Consider the following 20,474-nt stretch of genomic DNA (forward strand, 5'->3'; position numbering starts at 1 on the left):
CGGATGTAGGCCTGGCATCAGACACTCCGCAATGTCCGAGCCGAAGGGGGAGGCGGAGGAACTCGACAGGGTTCGCCAGGCGGGGAACATGACTGGAGTGAAAGTATGCACGTGGCGGGAATGGCATTGCAAGCCGACACTTAGAGCGGGTACAACACGTCTACCGACTAGTGGATGCGAGTACACGTGAAGATACCGGCTCTACACGTAGGCTATAAAACCTAGCGAACGTGTTAGGTGTCACCCAGCCCGCAGCTCTACAGATATCTGTCAGCGAGGCGCCATGAGCCAGCGCCCAGGAAGAGGCCACCCCTCTGGTGGAGTGGGCTCTCAAACCGAGCGGGCAAGGCACGCCCTGGGATTCGTATGCCAAGGCGATGGCATCCACTATCCAGTGGGCCATCCTCTGCTTGGAGACAGCCTTTCCCTTCTGCTGGCCTCCGTAACAGACGAAGAGCTGGTCTGAGGTCCTGAAGCTTCGCGTTCTATCCACGTAAACGTGCAGAGCGCAGACGGGACAGAGCAAAGCTAGGGCTGGGTCTGCCTGTGCGGCGATAGCGGCAACATACACCTTGAGGGTGGAGGGAGACAGCCTTCGCTCCAACCCATCTTGCAGGAAGGAAAGCACGGATCCGACCGAACATGATCGGGGGTCCTCTCGGCGAGAGGCGCACCATTCGACGAACAGGTTCCACTTCAACGCATAGAGACTCCTAGTGGATGGAGCTCTAGCGGAAGTGATGGTGTCTACAACTGCTTGCGGGAGATCACTCAGAACCTCCGCATCCCGTCCAGGGACCACACGTGGAGGTTCCATAGATCGGGACGCGGGTGCCACAGGGTGCCCCGTCTCTGAGTCAGGAGGTCCTTCCTCAGAGGAATCGGCCAGGGAGGGGCTGTCGCGAGGAGAATGAGGTCTGAGAACCAGGTCCGAGTGGGCCAGTACGGAGCCACTAACAGAACCTGCTCCCCGTCCTCCCTGACCTTGCACAAGAGTTGTGCGAGAAGGCTCACTGGGGGAAACGCATATTTGCGCAAACCCGGGGGCCAGCTGTGTGCCAGGGCATCCGTGCCGAGCGTGCCGCCGGTCAGGGAATAAAACCACTGGCAGTGGGCAGTTTCTGGGGAGGCAAACAGGTCTACCTGGGCCTCGCCGAAATGCTGCCAAATCAGCTGGACCGCCTGGGGGTGGAGCCGCCACTCGCCCGCAAGTGGAGGCTGCCGTGACAGCTCGTCGGCTGCACGGTTGATACTTCTGACTCCACAACAAGAGATGGCGGGCGAGTTGCGACATGCGACGGGAGCGTAGACCACCTTGACGGTTGATGTACGCAACGGCCGCAGTGCTGTCTGAGCGGACTAGAACGTGCTTGCCTGACAACAGCTTCTTGAAGCGGGCCAGCGCAAGACGTACCGCTAACAACTCGAGGCAATTGATATGCCAATGCAGCTGAGGCCCCGTCCAAAGACCTGCCACTGCATGCCCGTTGTACGTGGCCCCCCATCCCGTGGCAGAGGCATCTGTGGAGACCACAGAATGCCTGGACACTTGTTCGAGGGGAACTCCGGCCCGCAGGAACGAAGGATCCGACCACCGGACAAGGGTGCGACGGCAGCTCGGTGTCATGGGGACACGGAGCGTGCCGCACTGCCACGCCCATCTCGGGACCCGGCCGCGGAGCCAGTGTTGAAGCGGTCTCATATGAAGCAATCCGAGCGGCGTGACCGCGACTGCAGATGCCATATGCCCCAGGAGCCTCTGAAAATCTTTCAGTGGAGCCGCTGTCCTGCGCTTGAGCGAGCTCAGGCAGTTCAACACCGACTGGACGCGCGCCTCGGTGAGACGCGCAGTCCGTGCTACCGAGTCTAGCTCGAGACCGAGATAAGAGATCCTCTGCCCGGGGGCACTGCCGCCTGCTGGCGAATTGGGAGGGGGCTGCCAGCGGCGAGGCGGGGCCTGGCACACTGGCAGACACACCCTGTTGTGACCTGGAGTTTGAGGAAACTGCTCTTTTTGTGAAAAGGTGGGTACCGCTGGACTCCGGGGAGCCAGCGGCGGTTGATAGACAGACATCACAAATTCCCCCCGGCCCTCCTCCGGGGGTGGGAGAGACGATGGTATTCTCTCCCGAAGAGCGAGAACCTTCCCCTCCAGGTTGCCCGTCTCAGTGCCGTGTTTTCCTTTTCCGTTTACCACCGGGCTTAGCTGAGACGGGCTGGGCACCACGCCCGCGACCGGCACCCTGCGGCCTGGCTGGTGTAGGCTGCTGCTTTGCCGGCTTAGCAGGGGCGGAGGACGAGCGACGAGCGGGCTGAGGCTGAGCCACGGGCGACTGGGTGGAGGCAGCAGCTGACCGCCGTGGCATGACGTGACTGATAGCCTCAGCCTGCTTCTGTGCAGCGGAGAACTGTTGGGCGAAGCTCTCCACTGCGTCGTCGAATAGGCCGACCGGGGACATGGGGGAATTTAGGAACCGCTGCTTGTCGGTATCCCGCATGTCTGCCAGGGTCAGCCAGAGGTGGCGTTGCTGGACTACCAAGGTAGACATCGCATGACCAACAGCGCGTGCTGTCACCTTCGTTGCTCGGAGGGCAAGGTCGGTGGCAGCGCGCAGCTCCCCCAGCAGCTGTTGGTCAGGACCTTCCTGGGGCATCTCCGACAGCGCTTTTGCCTGATAGACCTGCAAAAGGGCCATCGCGTGCAGGGCGGAGGCAGCCTGCCCACAGGAACTGTAAGCTTTCTCAGTCAGGCCGGCTGAGAATTTACAGGCCCGGGACGGGAGACGCGGCTCACCACGCCAGCCAGTGGCCGTTGGACACAGCTGCATCGCAACAGACCGCTCGACTGGTGGGATCCTCGCGTACCCCCTGGCTACCCCGCCGTCCAGGGAGGTGAAGGCGGACGTGGGACCAGGCCTGGCACGAACACTATACGGTGTTTGCCAAGACCTGGTCACCTCATCATGCACTTCCGGGAAGAAAGGCATTGGGGCGGGACGCTGGGGCTGACCAGCTGTCCCGGAGGGCGGCAGCGCGTCCGGATCTTCCTCCCCTGAGAACTCTGGCTCGCCTTCCGACGCAGAGATCGACATCTGATCCGCTGCCGGTGCACCAAAGGTAACGGCTGCACAGTCCGTAGAGGGCCCAGCGGAAACCAACGGTGGCACGATGGGTTGCAGTGCTGACGAGGCGGCAGGGGCCCGCGGAGCGTTTCCGCTCGGCGGGGAAGCCCTGACCGTGATCCTCAGGTCACCCTTCCTATACGCCGCTGTAAGGGTGGAACTCCTACAGGGGTTCAGGCTGTAAGGTTTGCCGAGCGACTAAAGAAACTTCATCAGTAAGATGTTAGAATACTGTACATTTCTTGTCTATTACCACCCACTGCAACTTATACCAACGACGGAAATAAGCGCAGTTATAATAGCAAAATATGTGGGAGAGCGTTGCTATAGTGTGACAATATTGTATTGCAATAGGGAGCACATTAATGTTAATACTAAATCAAAACTAGTTAACACATCATTTGTAATTGAAAGGGTTTAATGACAATATCTGATTATGGTTACACTTAAAATAATTATAAAATAGATGTATGAGATGATAAAATCATATACCATTGAACGTACACAGCATGTATGAAAAAAGTTACCTGAGAGAGAGAAATAGAGAGAGAGAGAGAGGGAGAGGGAGGGCAAGAGAGTGCCCGAGATCCAAGGAAGAAGAGCATAGAAAAGAGCCCAGAGCAACAGTTAAAATCTTCTTTTATCCCTTCCTTGACCATGTGACTGAAACTCAAATGTGAGACATTCAAACTGACCAATCAGAAGATAAAACTTCCCCCCACTGTACTAAAGGTGTGACCATTTGTAGACCCCCGATGTACACACATCTTGGCCTACAGGCCTTGATCACTATCACCTTTGTGCCTCCCAAATGGCCCTTGGCAAGAGAGAGGGGTGTGAAACAGTAAAGCAAATGTCTTTGTTCATTTTAAAATATCTTTGGATATTTTCAATTCTTACACCGCCGAACCGTCATTCCGGCCCGGTCCGGAAAAAACGGTCGAACGGGGCATAGGAGAGGGGACCCCCGCTTCATGAGACTTCAGGAAGGAGAGTTTAGACCTCAGCACCGCGATAGTCATGTTCCAACAATGGGAACATGAACCATCCACAAAAGCTGCTTCAGCGTGCTGAACGCCCAAACACGAGATGCAGCGATTGTGCCCATCAGCAGGGACCAGGGAACGACCGCACCCAGTAACGCACAGACGAAATGACATACTGTCAGGGTTCGTCTGTAAGCTCTTTTAGAAGGGGAAACAGTCAACTCGCTCGTGCTGAAGCACACAGGGAGTGACGCGATGTGCCAGGTACACCACTCCCTGGGCACACCAAGGAACCGGCCCAAATCGCAACACACACTCTTTTTCACTCTAGGCGTGTTGCTGTGAAAACAGCAGTTGAGAGCTATAGCTCGGCTCCTCCGAAGCTCACGACCTCACTGAAGCGCCGTAACTGCCAGCACACAGCTTGCTGTAGAATCCTCTTCTGAGGCAGTTTAGTTTTTTCACGAAGAAGGTTAGTCTTCTGAACACAGGACACCACTGTATGGCTCCGAAGCGAAAGACAGAGTGCGATTGCATCTGCTTCCTATTTATATACACCTGTCGGAGGCGGTGCGCATTATGCAAATATCGCACGCCAATTCCATTGGCTTGTTTTAGTTTACACAAAGCTGATAGGGCTCTCTAAGCGATATCCCAATTCGTCGGTCACTACTGACGTACGTCGAACGTGACCGACTGAAAGGGAACTCATTTGTTTGTGGTATAGCTACTGTGCAGGTTTCATTTGGCATGTAAACAATATCTGGAACGTTGCAGTGTATATAATCAAACAGAATTTTGTTGTGAGCTGAGCAGTACACCATCTCGCTATAGGTCCCGCACACCAGGAGAAACTGAAGCTGGAGGAGCAGAGACGAGCAGCCGAGGATAAGTACAAATTTAAGAAACGGCAAATCCGAGAACTGCAGGAGGACGTTGAAGTAAATATATGTGTTGACGTTAAACATTCTTCTAAACAGACAATGCGGGAAAAAAAACTAAATTTATATAAATATGTGAAGTATAATCTCTCATGATACAGAAATGTAATTATTAAGATTAGTTAATTAAATATAGATATATATGATCTGAGCAGGTTTGTTAAAGAAAAAACAGGGTTTACCTTTCTCCAAGTAGAATTAAAATTTTTTTTATGATAGGGCCAAAACAAGTTTACATTAAGTGAAATAACATTTTTTGTAAAATATGCAGTATTGTTTCATGGGGACATAAAATCCACCAAACTGTAGGAATGACCCAATTAACATTAACCTAGATTATTAAATACTGTAATCTAATATTATAATCTAGTAATCTAATTACTAAATACTGTAATGTTCATTGGGTTCATTGTTAGTTGATAATGCCTAATTTATTCATTTTAACATATAAAACTGAACTGTAATGTGAGTCACACTTCAATTTACAGTGTTCATGATTCCTTGTACTTGCATAAATAATTATGCTTGGGATAATTATGCTAAATAATACATGCTGGGGACTAGCAAACCAGCATCCATCATCCCATTTTGATCCCAGCATGCAGGTGACCAGCAATGTTAGATTTTTCAGCAGGTGTTGTGTCATTATTTACTAAGGTGATTTGTAATAATATGTGTGACGCAAACACTGGAAAAAGCATTTCTGTGAAGTGTTACTAGAACTGTACAGTGTTAAGTTGTTACCAGCATATGAAAATGCACACTATTACCTATAATTCAGAGTATGTACTTTCATGTTAATATTTATGTTACTAGGTAACACAACAGTTAAAAAAAAAAAAAATTTTTTTGAAAGCCATCATTCACAACAGGTCAAACAAGTTTCTGTAAACCTGCTCTGTAAAAGGTGAAAACATGTTCCTTAAAGTTAATTAGCTAGGTCAGCTTGATTCAGTAATGTTAAATAAAATGTTAAAACCAGTGAATTTAGATGATAGCCATAAAGCACATTTATCACATTTCAGAGCATGTCCAGGACATTGGAGGGTCTTCTTCAAGAGGAAGCCGTTCAGAAAGAGAGCATTGAGAGGACCCAAGCACATGTGCTCTCTCTCAACAAAGACATCCTCTCTCAGGAGGAGAAACTCAATAGAGCCATCAAACAGGTCTGACATACACCCTCACAAACCCTACAATTATCCAGCTTTATCTTTTCAGATTCATCTTACATTACAAAGTCTAAAATGACTTTTCTTTTATAGTCACCTTTATTTATATAGCGCTTACAAGACAGATTGTTTCAAAGCAGCTTCACAGTAATAAACAGGAAAAGAACAGAAAATATAATTGGCTATTAAATGAGCTTTCTGCTCAGCTTTCATATACTTGGTCAGTGTTCGCTGTAGCAATTTGCAGCGAGCTTTCTGACACCCTCCACCTTCCCCAGCTCCACTTGTATCTGCTACGGGTATTTCATGTATGCTATATTGTACAGCAGCAGCATGTCTTACTTGCTCACAAGTCCTGTACTTGCTCTGCAGCAGCAGGTGCATATCAGATCTATGAAGTTATTAACAGAAAATGACCAAGCATATTAACATTGTCCTATCCATCAGTAGTACCATTACAATGTCAAATACTTGTGTTGTGATGACAGGAATATATGTATATATATATATATATATATATATTTATTTATAAATGGCCCGTAATGACTGATCATACCCATATTATTGTGATTATCCAACAGACAGATTGCCATCTAAAAAGTGTCTGATCTCATAATCTTACCCTATTCTTGTCTCACAGTGTGCCAAATATACCAGGGAAATTCGGTCTGCTAAGAACACCAAAGAAAAGACGTTTGAGGAACGCGACATAGAGCTACGAGAACTCAGAGACTTAAATAAAAGCCTAAATAAGTTGCTCCTAGAAGCCATAGAGGAGAATCCTGACCTGGCATCTGCATTACAGATACGTTTTATGCAGGTACAGTTTGACTGGAAAAATTATCCATCCGGATCTATAAGTTACATGTAGTCATTGGTGAAAAAAAATTAATCTGTTAGATATCAAAAAAAATAATTACTACTTTGTCGAAGTGATGCAAAGTGGTAGTAAGTACAAACAAGGATTGTATAGATTTGAATAGAAATTTGAAAGCGAATACACTACCGTTCAAAAGTTTAGGATCAAGAAGTTGTTTTTTTTTTTAAAGAATTTAATACTTTTATTCAGAAAGTATGCATTAAATTAAAAGTGCATTAAAATAGTTCTATTTTAATTATATGCTGTTTCTATTGTATACTGCCAATGTTTCTATTTCAACATTGATAATAATAAGAAATGTTTCTTGAGCAGCAAATCAGCATATTAGACTGATTTCTGAAGGATCATGTGATACTGAAGACAGGACTAATGATGCTGAAAATTCAGCTTTGACATCACAGCAATAAATTACATTTTACCATTTATTAAATACAAAAACTTTATTTTGAATTGGAATAATATGTCCCACTATTAAAGTTTTTACTGTATTTTTGAGCAAATAAATGCAGCCTTGGTGAGCAAAAGAGACTTCTTTCAGAAACATTAAACAAATGAACGGTAGTGTGTTTTTGCATTTTTACAGTGTGCTCAATTATCAGAAGAATTCTTGTGAGATTATTTTAGTCATTACTTGCTTTGTTACATTGGTTAATGTAGTTATGTGCCTCATTTGCAGGCTGGTCTGTCGCTACCCTCTCCTGCGTCTACTCCTTCCAGCCGTCTGAGCTCAAAGATCAACTCAGCCCGCAGTTCTGCTTCACTCCATCGGTATTCACATAATCATGCTTTTATCTTATCTTTATCACAATTTATATTCCACGTGTACATCTGCTGCTATTACAGCAGAATTATCCAGTCAAGTGTGACCATTTAAACCAGACAAATATGCATGGCACATGGAAAGTCCTGACGGTTGTCTTATGTGCCCCACATGCATATCAGATCCTCAAATCCATCAGCCAGCAGTAGTGCCAGAAGCCAATCCGTCCCGTCCCCTCCAGTGAAGACAGTGGATCTGGGATTGGGCCTCTCCGTCACATCCCCGCAAGGATCTCGGCTACCCAGCGCTGACAGCAGCAGCAGGAGCAGCAAGTGCAAGAGCCCTTAGACAGATCCAGACCCCAATCTCTCTGAAGAACAGTGTGTCTCTGTTTTTAATTATACCACCGTTCTTCATTCGTACCACTTGTTATTCAAGTTTTGCCTCAATGTTTAGTTTAATTCAAATTTCAAAAGCTTTTTTTTCATTGTGTGGGTGTGTGTGTGTGTGTGTGGGTGTGTTTTTCCTAGAAATTAGTTATTACTTCAGACTTGATATTTACTTTCAGATACTGGAAACATATTTGATTATATACTACTGGTAAAAGTGAATTATAGTTTACCGGTATTATATAATCATAGTTTGATTATATAATACCAGTAAAAAACAATTAAGATTTTTAATGTTTTTGAAAGAAGTCTCTTGTGCTCACCAAGGATGCATTTATTTGATATTTTTTATTATTTGATTTTAAAAATACAGCAAGAAAAATTTTATTTATTCCTGTGATTATTCCTGTGAAAGCTGAATTTTCAGTATCATTACCCCAGTCTTCAGTGTCACATGATCCTTCAGAAATCAATCTAATATGCTGATTGCTACTCAATTATTATATAATGGTCCATCAATAATCAGCATATTAGAATGATTTCTGAAGGGTCATGTGACACTGAAGGTTGGAGTAATGATGCTGAAAATTCAGCTTTGCATCACAGGAATACATTGTATGAAAACAGATCTTTTAATTTGTAATAATATTTTACATTATTACTATTCTTATTATATTTTTCATAAAATAAATTCAGCCTTGGTGAGCATAAGAAACTTCTTTCAAAAACATTAAAAAGTCTTAATTAGCGGTAGTGTAGACTTTCTAGAACCACTTTCCTTTGGAATTACAACCGCAGGTCTTGTTTAATTTCAGTACTTACAAATATGATTGTTATGTGGCAGCAACATAGAAAGAAACAATAAAATCCTACATTCATGAAATGCTTTGGCCCATGATGAGTTGAAGGTGTCAGGTGAAAAAAAAGAGAGAATAACTTCCGTCTACAGCCCATTGTGTTTGTATTGCCCAAACTGGGGTGTGTTCAGTCTCTCTATTCATGGAAACCCATGAGACAGACAATTCTATCAACGCCCTCATAAAGCCTATAAACCTGAAGAGTCACTGACCGTTTATCCATACACATTCCTCCAAAAGGATCATTTGCAGAACCAAGGAGAAAATGTTCCAATTCATCCTTTTTGTTGGATTTCTGTGTTTTTCTGTGGGAGAGTCGAGCACTACTGGTGAGTCACTGATCAAACTTTTACTGCTACGCAAAGTAAAAAAAAAAAAAAGACAGAAAAAAAAAAAACTGGAGATTTACTCAAAAGTCATAATTCAGGTCAAGGCTGAACATTTTGCTGGCAAAGTGGCAAAGCCTCCTTTCAAGAGGCTTACTGATTCAGTTTTTGAAAGAATGTTTTTTTGTTGGTTATTTGTTTTTGTTTTTTTTATGATAAAAATGAAACATTGACCTTTTAATTTACCTCATTTACATATTGACTCAAAAACCTGCTTTATATTTGGTTAATGTTGGTTATTGTGTGGTTAATGGAATTCACAGGTGCTCCTTTGACCACGGAATTGACAGCAGAAACAACATCAGCAAGCTGGATAATGACTTCTATGCCATCAACACAGCAGCCTGGTACAATGTCATATTTTGCTAGTTGGTATAACATATCAAATCAGTTTTAATCAGGCTTTCACGTAAACTTTAAAGGGATAGTTCAACCAAAAATGAAATTTTTGTCATTTACTCACCCTCAAGTTGTTGCAGTCCTGTATAACGTGCTTTCTTAGGAGCACAAAATAAATTCAGATAAATGATTGACTTTGAAAACAGTAGACCCCACTGACTTTGAAACAGCATGAGGGTAAATTGTGATAGAACAAATTTTTGGGTGAACTTTTGCTTTATTGCAATTTAGAGATGTTACATTTTTAATATAACGCATTATCAATTTTCTCATAGGCCCTTCAATAATTACTGGCTTGAGGATAGCTGTCAAATCTGTGGTTGATCTGTCTACTAGTTCACCTGAGATGGAGCTCCTTGTGCGTCAGGTAATTCTTTAGTCTTTTCTCCTTCACAAAAGTATATCCTATAGCATATAAAGTATATACAGTGGCCCAAATTAGCCTATTTCTACGCATAAAGTCGGCAGTTGCAATACTTTTTTTGCTATTGTGATGTATAGCCTATTGAAACGGCTTCTCGAACAAGTGTATTTGATTTTGTCTGTGGGGAATTGATTGGATGGTTGTCATTTGCTATTGGTCGATCTCATGTGGGTGATAGGCTAGGTTGTCTCGCCCCCTGCAAAAGGAAGTTATTTTGATTAAAGATTGAAGACACATGAATTTAAATAAATAAATAAAATAATGATGTGCACGGATAAATCATATTTAACAAATATTGCAATATTCCATAAAACATGAAGTGTCAATTTTGATTTCATAGTGACTTTAAAGGTGAGGTCACATTAGCGAAAATTGACAGGCAAAAAAGGTGTAGCCTATCGATGTATGAAGCATTGCTCACACAGAAGTCACTTTAAACCAGCTTTTTGTTGGTCAACTCTGTGTTTTCGTGTGACCAACTTCAATATTTCACCCTCATGCTATTCATTTCTATTGAAATGTCTTGATTTTGACCATGACAATTTGCAGAATAATGGTAAATGTGACAACACTTTAAGATAGCCTACATCTAAAATGTATGACATACAGTGGCATTTAATTTAAAGAAAGATGGCACATTTCACAAAAGACATTAATTAGGCACATCTGCTGGACATCTAGAAAATAACTAAATTTATACATCTGCAAAAAATCACCAATACATGGCTCATTACACTGTGTTCCAAATTATTATGCTAGTGACATATCAGTAGGATTTCAGTACAATAAACATTCATATTTTAGTTTTTCTAATACAGTGTTTGTTTGTTTATTTATCCATGTCTTTTTAGATAACTGTTATCAATCTCAGACAAAATAATTTGCCAGACCTAAGGAACCCTACTTAGAGGTTGTTCCACATTATTAAGCAAGTCACAGTTCTCATGCAATATGGGGAGGAAGAAAGATCTTTCTGAAGATGAAAAGCATGAAATGGTGCAATGTTGTGCAAAAGGCATGAAAACAACTTATATTGTGTGAAAACTGAATGCAGATTATTGAAGTATCATAAGATTTGTGAGTGATTTAGAGCACAGCAGAACTCGGTCAGAAAAAGGCTTATTAAGGAACGTTTCTGTCAAACAAGTATTGTATTTCAGAGGGCACTATCCTTCTTTTTATACCATAGCTGAAAAATCACCAGTTATGAACTCCACATATCTTGATGAAGTCATTTTGACACCCTCAGAGACCCTAATAGGACCTTCCATCTCACTTTCCAATATTCCAGCCCAAATCATCACCCGCCAGCTCCTTGCTGACATCACAGTCTTGTTGGAACGTGGTGGCCATTCACCAACTATCCAGAAATCCATCCATCTAGACCATCCATTGTAGTACGGCATTCATCAGTGAATAAAACTATTTAAAAATGAGTCTTTATGTATTTCTAAACCCACTGTAAATGTTTCTCTTTGTGAGGTTTGGTTTGGAGTGGCTGAAATGCATCTTTACGCACAACTGCCAGTCAGCATGGAGAGCTTCTTGAGACTCCAGAGACACCAGCAGCTTCAAATACCTGTTTGCTGCTTAACACTGGCTTTTTTTTTTATAGCTGCCCTTTTAATACAAATAATTTTTTGACAGAAACTTTCCTTAATAAGTCTTTATCTGACTGAGTTCTGCTGTGCTCTAAATCACTCACAAATCTTGTGATATTTCAATAATCTGCATTCAGTTTCACACAATATTAGTTGTTTTCATGCCTTTTGCACAACATTGCACCATTTCATGCTTTCATCTTCAGAAAGATCTTTCTTCCTCCCCATATTGCATAAGAACTGTGACTTGATCATGTGGAACAACCTCTAAGTAGGGTTTCCATTTACCTAAGTAGACCTGGCAAATTATTTTGTCTGAGATTGATAACAGTTATCTAAAAAGACACGGATTAATAAACAAACAAACACTTTATTAGAAAAAGTAAAATCTGAATGTTTATTGTACTGAAATCCTACTGTTATGTCACTTGCATAATAATTTGGAACACAGTGTATATTATAATATTTCTTATTCGTTTTACTGTAGGCTATAACTTTTCATTGTTTTAAATGTTTGCACTGCTATGAATAGGCTTTGTAAACATCAAGTTGATGTTGCTGAAAATAAGAATCTGTTCTTAATGACTTGTCTGGTTAAATAAAGGTTAAATGAAATGAAAATAAAATGTTTTTTGTCCTTTCAGATCGAAACTTTCATTCCTTCTCAACACAGAGCAACGACTTCCATCACAGTGAGAAAAATCGAGAGAGGCTCCAGAATTTGAACAATGTATACATTTTGGCAATGTGTTTCTCAGATACAATCATATCAGTAACAATTTTTTCTTTTATTAATTTTTTTTCTTTTTTTTTATATTGTTGTGGGTGGTAACTTTTGGGTTGTTAGGTGGTTGTTTACAGGCCAAATCAAAAGACAACCTGCAAGTCTCTTATAAAGCTGCCGATACTGGAAGCATGGTTTTGGATATTTTAGTGGAGAGAGACATTTCCTGAACCCAATGCCGCTTAAGATCATGTAAATTATCAAGTAAAATTACAATGACAATTGGAAAAAAAACAAAAAAAAACAAAAAAACAATACTTTAAAAACACACCCGTTTTAAGGGTTTGCCTTTAAAACAATAATGCATTTTGCCTTCAAACATTGTTATCTTGTCAAGCATCAGTAACAGTGAATAACTATATAACTGTATGTGAGATTGCAAAAATACTAAAAGCTACACTTAGAGAATAAAGAGCAATTCGTAAATGTTTTGTGGTCTTTGTCAGTGTATTAAATCATATCAAAGACCAACAGATCTCATCAGTAGATGGTGCAGTTGGCAGTTGAGTACTCCAGACAAATCCATTCATTTGTGTACATCTTATAGCCCTCAGCATCCACCAGCCCGCTGCCTGCAAATGCACACAAAAGAGGACTCAGTGGTTTCTCTGCATGACTGGACAAGAAAAAGCAATATTTTATCAAAGCCATCATAGCATGTAGCACAGACACATGGCATATGTGAAACATTCTCACCCTCAACGAGGTTGTAGAGGGTGCAGTAGGTTGTGCCGTTGTCTTCCAGCCTGGCCCATGCTTTTGAGATGGAATATCCCTGTGGCAGTGGCAAAAGGGAGAAAAAAGAATCCAAAATTATGAAAATCCTTGGAAAGGAATTTTTACTTTGTGCTTCAACAGTTTTCAAAAGAGAGAAAAGAGATAACAGTGGTAACATCGACATTTTAGGTAATGTAGAATACAGATTCAGTAGGGGAGCATGGGGTGAGATGAACATGTGGGTAAGTTGACACACACCTTTTATCTAGGTAACTCTATTTTTGTCATATGATCATATAAGTAGGACGTATCCATTTCTAGCTAATTGTGAGAAAGAGATTCACAAATTTTGTGTAAAAACATAGCATTCAAACGTTTGTGGGGTTTCTTTCTAACCCTCCAAAGCCTTTGTTTAAAAAAAGTCTGGGAACAGTAAGTGTGTAACTTACTGTATGAATCATAGTAACAATAAAATTATGCACTTCATTTGGGATTTTAGGTCATTTAGCTCTTTCTTTTCTTTTTTTTTTTTTTTTTTTTTAGATCTTAAAAAAGATCTAAGGTCTAATTTTCACCATTATTTGTATAGGCAATTATGCAAACTTTTGAAGTTCACTACAGTAAAAATCGACACTGCTGCTTTCACACCATGTCATAATTACCATAATTAAGAGATGACAACATGTCCTCGTAATTACGGCAATATGATTCTGAGATCTATAAGGACGTGAATGCTTTTTATAAGTCAGAATCTCGTAATTACCGTAGCTAGTTTGACTTAAAAGCATTCACGTGTGCATAGAACTCGTAATTACCACTTTAGATTACTAATTTTCTGAGAGCTACAACCTGTACCACATGACCCCTGTGCAAGAGAAATGTAAAAGTCCAAATCCGAGGATGTGAATAGCTCCAGGTACAGTGTCATGTGTTGTCATCTCTTATTTAATTATAGCATACTGGCTAAATCGTAATGATATTTCACAATATAAATTTTTTTACTGTATTTTGATCAAATAAACTTCAACTTGAGCGTAAGACTTCTTTCAAAATGCTATACGTAAAAGTTATGAATCTGTTTTTTTTTTTTTTGTTGTTGTTGTTTTTGCTGTTAATTTGAGATGTAATAGGCTACAGCAACAACTAGACAAATGTCTTTGCGCCAAAGCAAATTTGTTCTGCCACAAAATAATATGAATGTTGGTGTGTAGGCTATAAATACACATGATTTGATTAGCACAATATTAGTCCTGAAGTAGGCTACTGAGGCTTTTTTCCAAAACAGTTGTTGAGTTCTTGCGTGACAAGCCAAGTCCAGCAATACATATTTCTTGAAACAAAATGTGCTATAAACCTCACTATCTCCCACTTGTTCTTGATATTATGAAAAGAATATTGGCAGCATGGCATTTTACCGTCACTCTACAGACAGATTCTTCGGTTGCCACCAGGTGAAAGGTCAGGTCCTGCTTGCTGGTCCACTGTCTGGAGGTATGTTTAGCTACGATGTGGAAAGGTGTAGCCGAAACCAGCTGAAGACAACAGTTCAACAGACAACAGATTTTTATATATTTGAAGGGAAATATACTATTGGGAAAAAGATCAAAAACTATTTTATGTTTTTGTAAAAAAAAAAAAAAAAAACGTGCCTAAAACTTTTGCATGGTACTCTACCTGTACATGCCAATACAAGTTTAATACTTAGGATTAAAGGTAGAAAACAGCAGAATCTTAGATGCTCTTACCTCATACAGGCATCTCTGTCCAACAGTCATACATCCAGACATGCCCCTCCAGGCCTTGATTTGGTTCACTAGACTCACAAAAACGTCCTGGCATGGGATCCCAAAGAGCCTGACAATGCAATGCCATGTGATTATAGGTGGCGTGAATTTGTAAATTAGATTGTGGATCTGGTCCGTGACAGAATTCAGACCTTTGACATCCTTAGACTTGCATCAAGCATATCAAATGATCTTTATGAAAGTGTACAGAATGTGGAGGGTCAGTCATTGTACATAATTTGCATGGTGGATGATAGAGATAAAAGATCAAACCCTTGCCTTGTGATGCTAGTCATAAGTTTACGATTTGTCTTGGTTCTTATGCTGCTCACTCATCATAAGACTGCTGATTTGTCTTAGTAAGTGTGTTTTATATATATATATATATATATATATATATATATATATATATATATATATATATATATATATATATATATATATAAACATATATATATATATATTTTTTTTTTTTTTTTTTTTTGAGGTTTTTTGAGGGTTTTTTTTTTTTTTGAGTTTTTATGCTAACATCAATTTTTAATCCACTTTTCATAAAATCACAACTTTTGAAAGAGAGTTAACTGTTATACAATAATATATCATGTGAATCACAGGCCTAAAACTGAAAGTTACATAAGAAAGGACAAAATATCCAGTGATATTTTAGTATTATTTATATAAAATTTATAAATTATATCTATTAATATGTTGAATTAGCTTTTTTATATTTTCAGTTTTCTTTTTCTTTTTAGTTTGTTTTAGTAATTTTGATTATTATTATTTTTGTTTGTTTAAGCATTATTTTAAGATGTACATGTTACAGTGTAATTATATAATTAAGTACTGAATAATATTAATTATACAATTAAGTATTGAGTAATATTAATTAACAACATGTACTAACTATAATAGCATTGTAAAAGTGGTTTGGTTTAGGGTTAGTTGTAATTCCACATAATTTAGTGATAATAATTATGTAACATCACATGTAACAAGGACACTGAAATCGTGTTGTATATATCTTGAATATATTTTTGTTTCAATTTTAGTTTGAGGTTTTACAAGTACTTCATCTTAAACTTATATTATCATCTAATATATATGTTTTATATTATTCAAATTTACTTCTTTCAATTACCAAAATAATTATTTTTAGTGAACAATACCTATTGTGATAGTATTGCATTATATACATTATTTATGTTATGTCTTAGGCCTATTTATACCAATAACCACACCAAGGACAATAACTTTAACGATAACGATAAAGATATAGTTATAAAAATCCTTCTAAATATAAACTAATAGCAGAGTCCACACTACAACTATAATGATAATGGCATAGATGAGCAATATTGTTGGAATCACTTTCAGAGCGATATTTTCCAGCTCATGAACAATGGAAACATGAAGAGCCAATCGGAAATCACCTGACTTGAAGGATCTCCGGCATTTAAAGTGACAGACAACAAAACTGCAGTGCAAAAGTAGAATAAACAGAACGATACTGTCCACTGGTGTGGACACTAATATAGTCATCATTATAGTTATGTTTATAGTTATCGCTCTTCATATGAACAGGCCTTAACCATGTGACTGACAAGGAATGACCCACTTTATTACACCTCTATGAGTCCAAACACACTGACAGCAGCTGAAACAATCTTTCCAATATATGTGCACAAAAAAAAAAAATATCTAAAACTCTCCAGTCAAACGTCATCTTACCATATGACTCTGCACTGAGCGTGGAGCGGTTCTCCCGTTGCCATCAGACTGAACCCTAGTGTCAGGGTGAGAGTCAGAAGCAACGTTCTTGTTTGCATGGTGAAGAAGGTCTCTGTGTCCTGTCAATGAACATACAGAAACATGCTTGAGTTTTATAGTGGAGTCTGATCATAGCTGTCATGTGGGGTTAGATGGGAAGTGGAGCCACAGCATTGATTAGCAAAGGCCACATCACCTGAGCTCCAGAAATTAGAGATGCTTGGATAAATGTTTTAATTTTGCAAGTCAGCTGATCGGTGTTTGGCAGATTTGTGTTCTGTTTGAGTGTGTATAAAGGCTGTTTAGTAATGTGTGAATGATATGCCTTTTATTTATGCTGTACACACAAAGACAGCCTTTCATATCTATGAATACAACTATTTGAAACAGTAAGATATTCATAGTAATTTCAAAAGGATTCACAAGTTTGGTGAAGACAGCAACTGATGTCAAATATGAGCTGTAAATGTATTCAGTGTGGACAGTTCAAAAGTTTGTGGTCAGTAAGATAAAATAAAAAAAGAAATTAATACTTTTATTCAGAAAGTATGCATAAATTGATCTAAAATGATGGTAAAGACATTTATAATGTTACAAAAGATTTCTATTTTAGGTAAATTCTGTTCTTTTTAACTTTCTGTTCAACAAAGAATCCTGAAAAAAAAAAATTGTCATGGTATCCATAAACATATTAAGTAGCACAAGTGATTTCAAGATTGATAATAATAAGAAATATTCCTTGAGCAAAAAATAAATAAATAAATAAATCATTCAGTATATTTGAAGGATCATACTGAAGGCTGGAGTAAAGATGCTGAAAATTCACAGGAATAAATTACATTATTAAATACATAAATTGAAAATAGTTTTGTTTAATAACTAATAATATCTCACAATATTACTGTCAAATAAATGTAGCCTTGGTGAGCATAAGAGACAAACATTAAAACAGTCTTACCAACCCCAAACTTTTGAACAGTAGTCTATGAATATAAATGTATAGGCCTATGCAGATTTTACATAAGTTACATAGAATAGTTTTACAAAGGTACATTGTTGATAACAGCAGTAATGTAGCATGAGGCAGCAGACTCTGCATGCATCCAATCATATGCATGCTGCTTGTGTGAATGCAGTAAGTGATGTCTCTTTTACGACACTACTATAGTCCTGTTTTTACACTAGAGGCAGTATTTTACCAGTTAGGAATTTACCAGTTTTAATGATATTTTAACCCTTTGATGCACAAGCTATGAAAACCCCTTCTAATGTGCAACATGGGTCGAAAATGACCCGTATTCATTTCCTATGGAATTTCAGTCATGACTGAGTGTTTCTTCACTCAATCTGAAAGAAATGTATTTTATCATTCATTTATTCCAGGTATTCCTTAAATATCTTGTTTTTGATTTTAACAAATCATTTTGTTTATTTTTTCTTTCTTTTTTTCATAAACAAACACAGGTTTTGTATTTCTACATCAATTTTACACACATGGGTCAAAAATGACTCATATAGAAATCTTTGCAAATTTTTGCAAGTACGAACATATTTACTGCAAACAACTGTTCATCTGCCACACATTTCACCTCTCAACATGGCTGCTTTTGTATATTTGATGGATGAAAGTCATATTATATTTCATATAATAGGCTATATATTATATTTCATAATTTTCATTTTTTGTCATAAACTAATGCTACTGGTCACCTTTTACATCTATAAATGTTCCTGAAAAGTAACAGTTTTGAACAAGGTTTCTGTCCAACAGTGAAAATATATAATAAGTGTATCGATCAACAGTGCTTTTGATTTTCTTTATCTAGAGTGTTAATGGCTGGTCCTCAACAGAACTGAGGTGGATGATGACATCACTGTAAAAAAAGCTGAAAGTTTACTTTGTGCACAGTCAAACGCAATTTAAATGTTACAGAAATCCGTTGGAAATTATAAAAAGTTACAAAAATCTGTATGCTGACCCTCACATACGCATAAAAAGTGAGGTATACATTGGCCTTTAGAATGGTAATGACACACACAGTCACACACACACAAAAATCATTCAAAAAGAAGGGAACAATTAAAATAAGGATTTGGTTATTGAGTAATAGATGGAATAATGAATGATGAAATTAATTTATTGTAATATATGCAATATAGAAAATAACTCATTCAGGTGACTTTAGACCCATGTTGTATATGTTCAAAACTGTTACTTTTCAGGAACGCTGACAGACATAAAGGATGACCAATTGCATTGATTTATGACAAAAAATAAAAAATTATGAAATATATAGCCTAATATATTAAATATAATAAGACTTACATCCATCAAATATACAAAAGTAGCCTTGTTAAGATGTGAAATGTGTGGCAGATGAACAGTTGTCTGCAGTAAATATGTTCCTACTTGCAAAAATGTGCAAATATTAAAGATTTCTATATGGGTAATTTTTGACCCATGTGTGTAAAATTGATGTAGAAACTGTGTTTGTTTATAAAGTAATAAAGAAAAAATAAACATAATTATTTGTAGAAAATCAAAAACAAGATATCTAAGTAATAATACCTGAAATAAATAAATGATAAAATACATTTCTTTCAAAGATTCAGCGAAGAAACACTCAGTCATGACTGAAATTCCATAGGAAATGAATACGGGTCATTTTTGACCCATGTGTGTAAAATTGATGTAGACAAACAAAAACTGTGCTTGTTTATAAAGTAAGAAAGAAAAAATGAACATAATGATTTTTTACAATCAAAAACAATATATTTAAGGAGTACCTGGAATAAATGAATGATAAAATACATTTCTTTTAAAGATTCAGCAAAGAAACACTCAATGTTTCACTATGTTTATTGAAATTACATAGAAAATGAATACGGGTCATTTTTGACCCATGTTGCGCATTAGAAGGGTAGTGATACAAAAATGATTTTTATTAAAAAAGTAAGAAAGAAAAAATGAAAGTGTGGATTTGTGATGATCAAAAACAAATTAATTGAGGAATACCTGGAATACTGAATGATGAAATTAATTTCTTGCAAAGATATAGAAAATAAAAACTCAGCCGGGTCATTTTTGACCCATGTTGGGCATCAAAGGGTTAAGGTGGGGCAGAATTAAGTGAATGGCAAAACTCAACATTTTGTTTGAGTACCCCCTCTGTCACCTCCAGGGGTATGGAGCCTGGGGTATGCATAGAACCCCATAGTGCATCCTGCTGCCATCTCTTCCACAGGTATATGATGCACACATACCTGACCATCCACCCGATCTAAAAAAAAAAACATTAATTAATCAGACCAGGCAACCTTCTTCTATTGCTCTATGGTCCAGTTCTGATGCTCTTGTGCCCATTGTAGGTGCTTTCAGTGGTGGACAGGGGTCATCATTGGCACTCTGACCAGTCTGTGCATACGTGGCAAACTTGGATGTGCTGTGTGTTCTGACACCTTTCTATCATGGACAGCATTGCGTTTTTAAGCAATCTGTGCTACAGAA

At 39.1% G+C, this 20,474-nt stretch overlaps 2 protein-coding genes across 2 annotated transcripts in view; one reads left to right on the forward strand and one right to left on the reverse strand.

Moving 5' to 3' along the window:
• ccdc39 (coiled-coil domain 39 molecular ruler complex subunit) overlaps positions 1 to 8,210 on the forward strand; it is a 29,634-nt gene extending 21,424 nt beyond the window's left edge. Inside the window, exons 16-20 of the mRNA XM_067363202.1 lie at positions 4,943 to 5,049; positions 6,075 to 6,215; positions 6,859 to 7,038; positions 7,775 to 7,866; positions 8,041 to 8,210. Of these exons, the coding sequence (XP_067219303.1) occupies positions 4,943 to 5,049; positions 6,075 to 6,215; positions 6,859 to 7,038; positions 7,775 to 7,866; positions 8,041 to 8,206 (686 nt within the window). The 3' untranslated portion in view covers positions 8,207 to 8,210. The remainder of the gene's footprint in view (positions 1 to 4,942; positions 5,050 to 6,074; positions 6,216 to 6,858; positions 7,039 to 7,774; positions 7,867 to 8,040) is intronic.
• Positions 8,211 to 13,178: 4,968 nt separating this feature from the next.
• wu:fc46h12 (uncharacterized protein LOC568958 homolog) lies at positions 13,179 to 20,243 on the reverse strand. Its single transcript, XM_067362349.1, has 6 exons — positions 20,116 to 20,243; positions 16,928 to 17,046; positions 15,161 to 15,269; positions 14,831 to 14,947; positions 13,395 to 13,473; positions 13,179 to 13,270 (listed from the first exon to the last, which is right to left on the reverse strand). Exons 1-6 carry the CDS (start codon positions 20,236 to 20,238, stop codon positions 13,179 to 13,181), a joined length of 639 nt encoding a protein of 212 aa, XP_067218450.1. The 5' UTR covers positions 20,239 to 20,243.
• Between the last annotated feature and the right edge of the window lie 231 nt (positions 20,244 to 20,474).

Source organism: Chanodichthys erythropterus, chromosome 16, assembly GCF_024489055.1.
Source record: "Chanodichthys erythropterus isolate Z2021 chromosome 16, ASM2448905v1, whole genome shotgun sequence".
Taxonomy (NCBI): Eukaryota; Metazoa; Chordata; class Actinopteri; order Cypriniformes; family Xenocyprididae; genus Chanodichthys; species Chanodichthys erythropterus.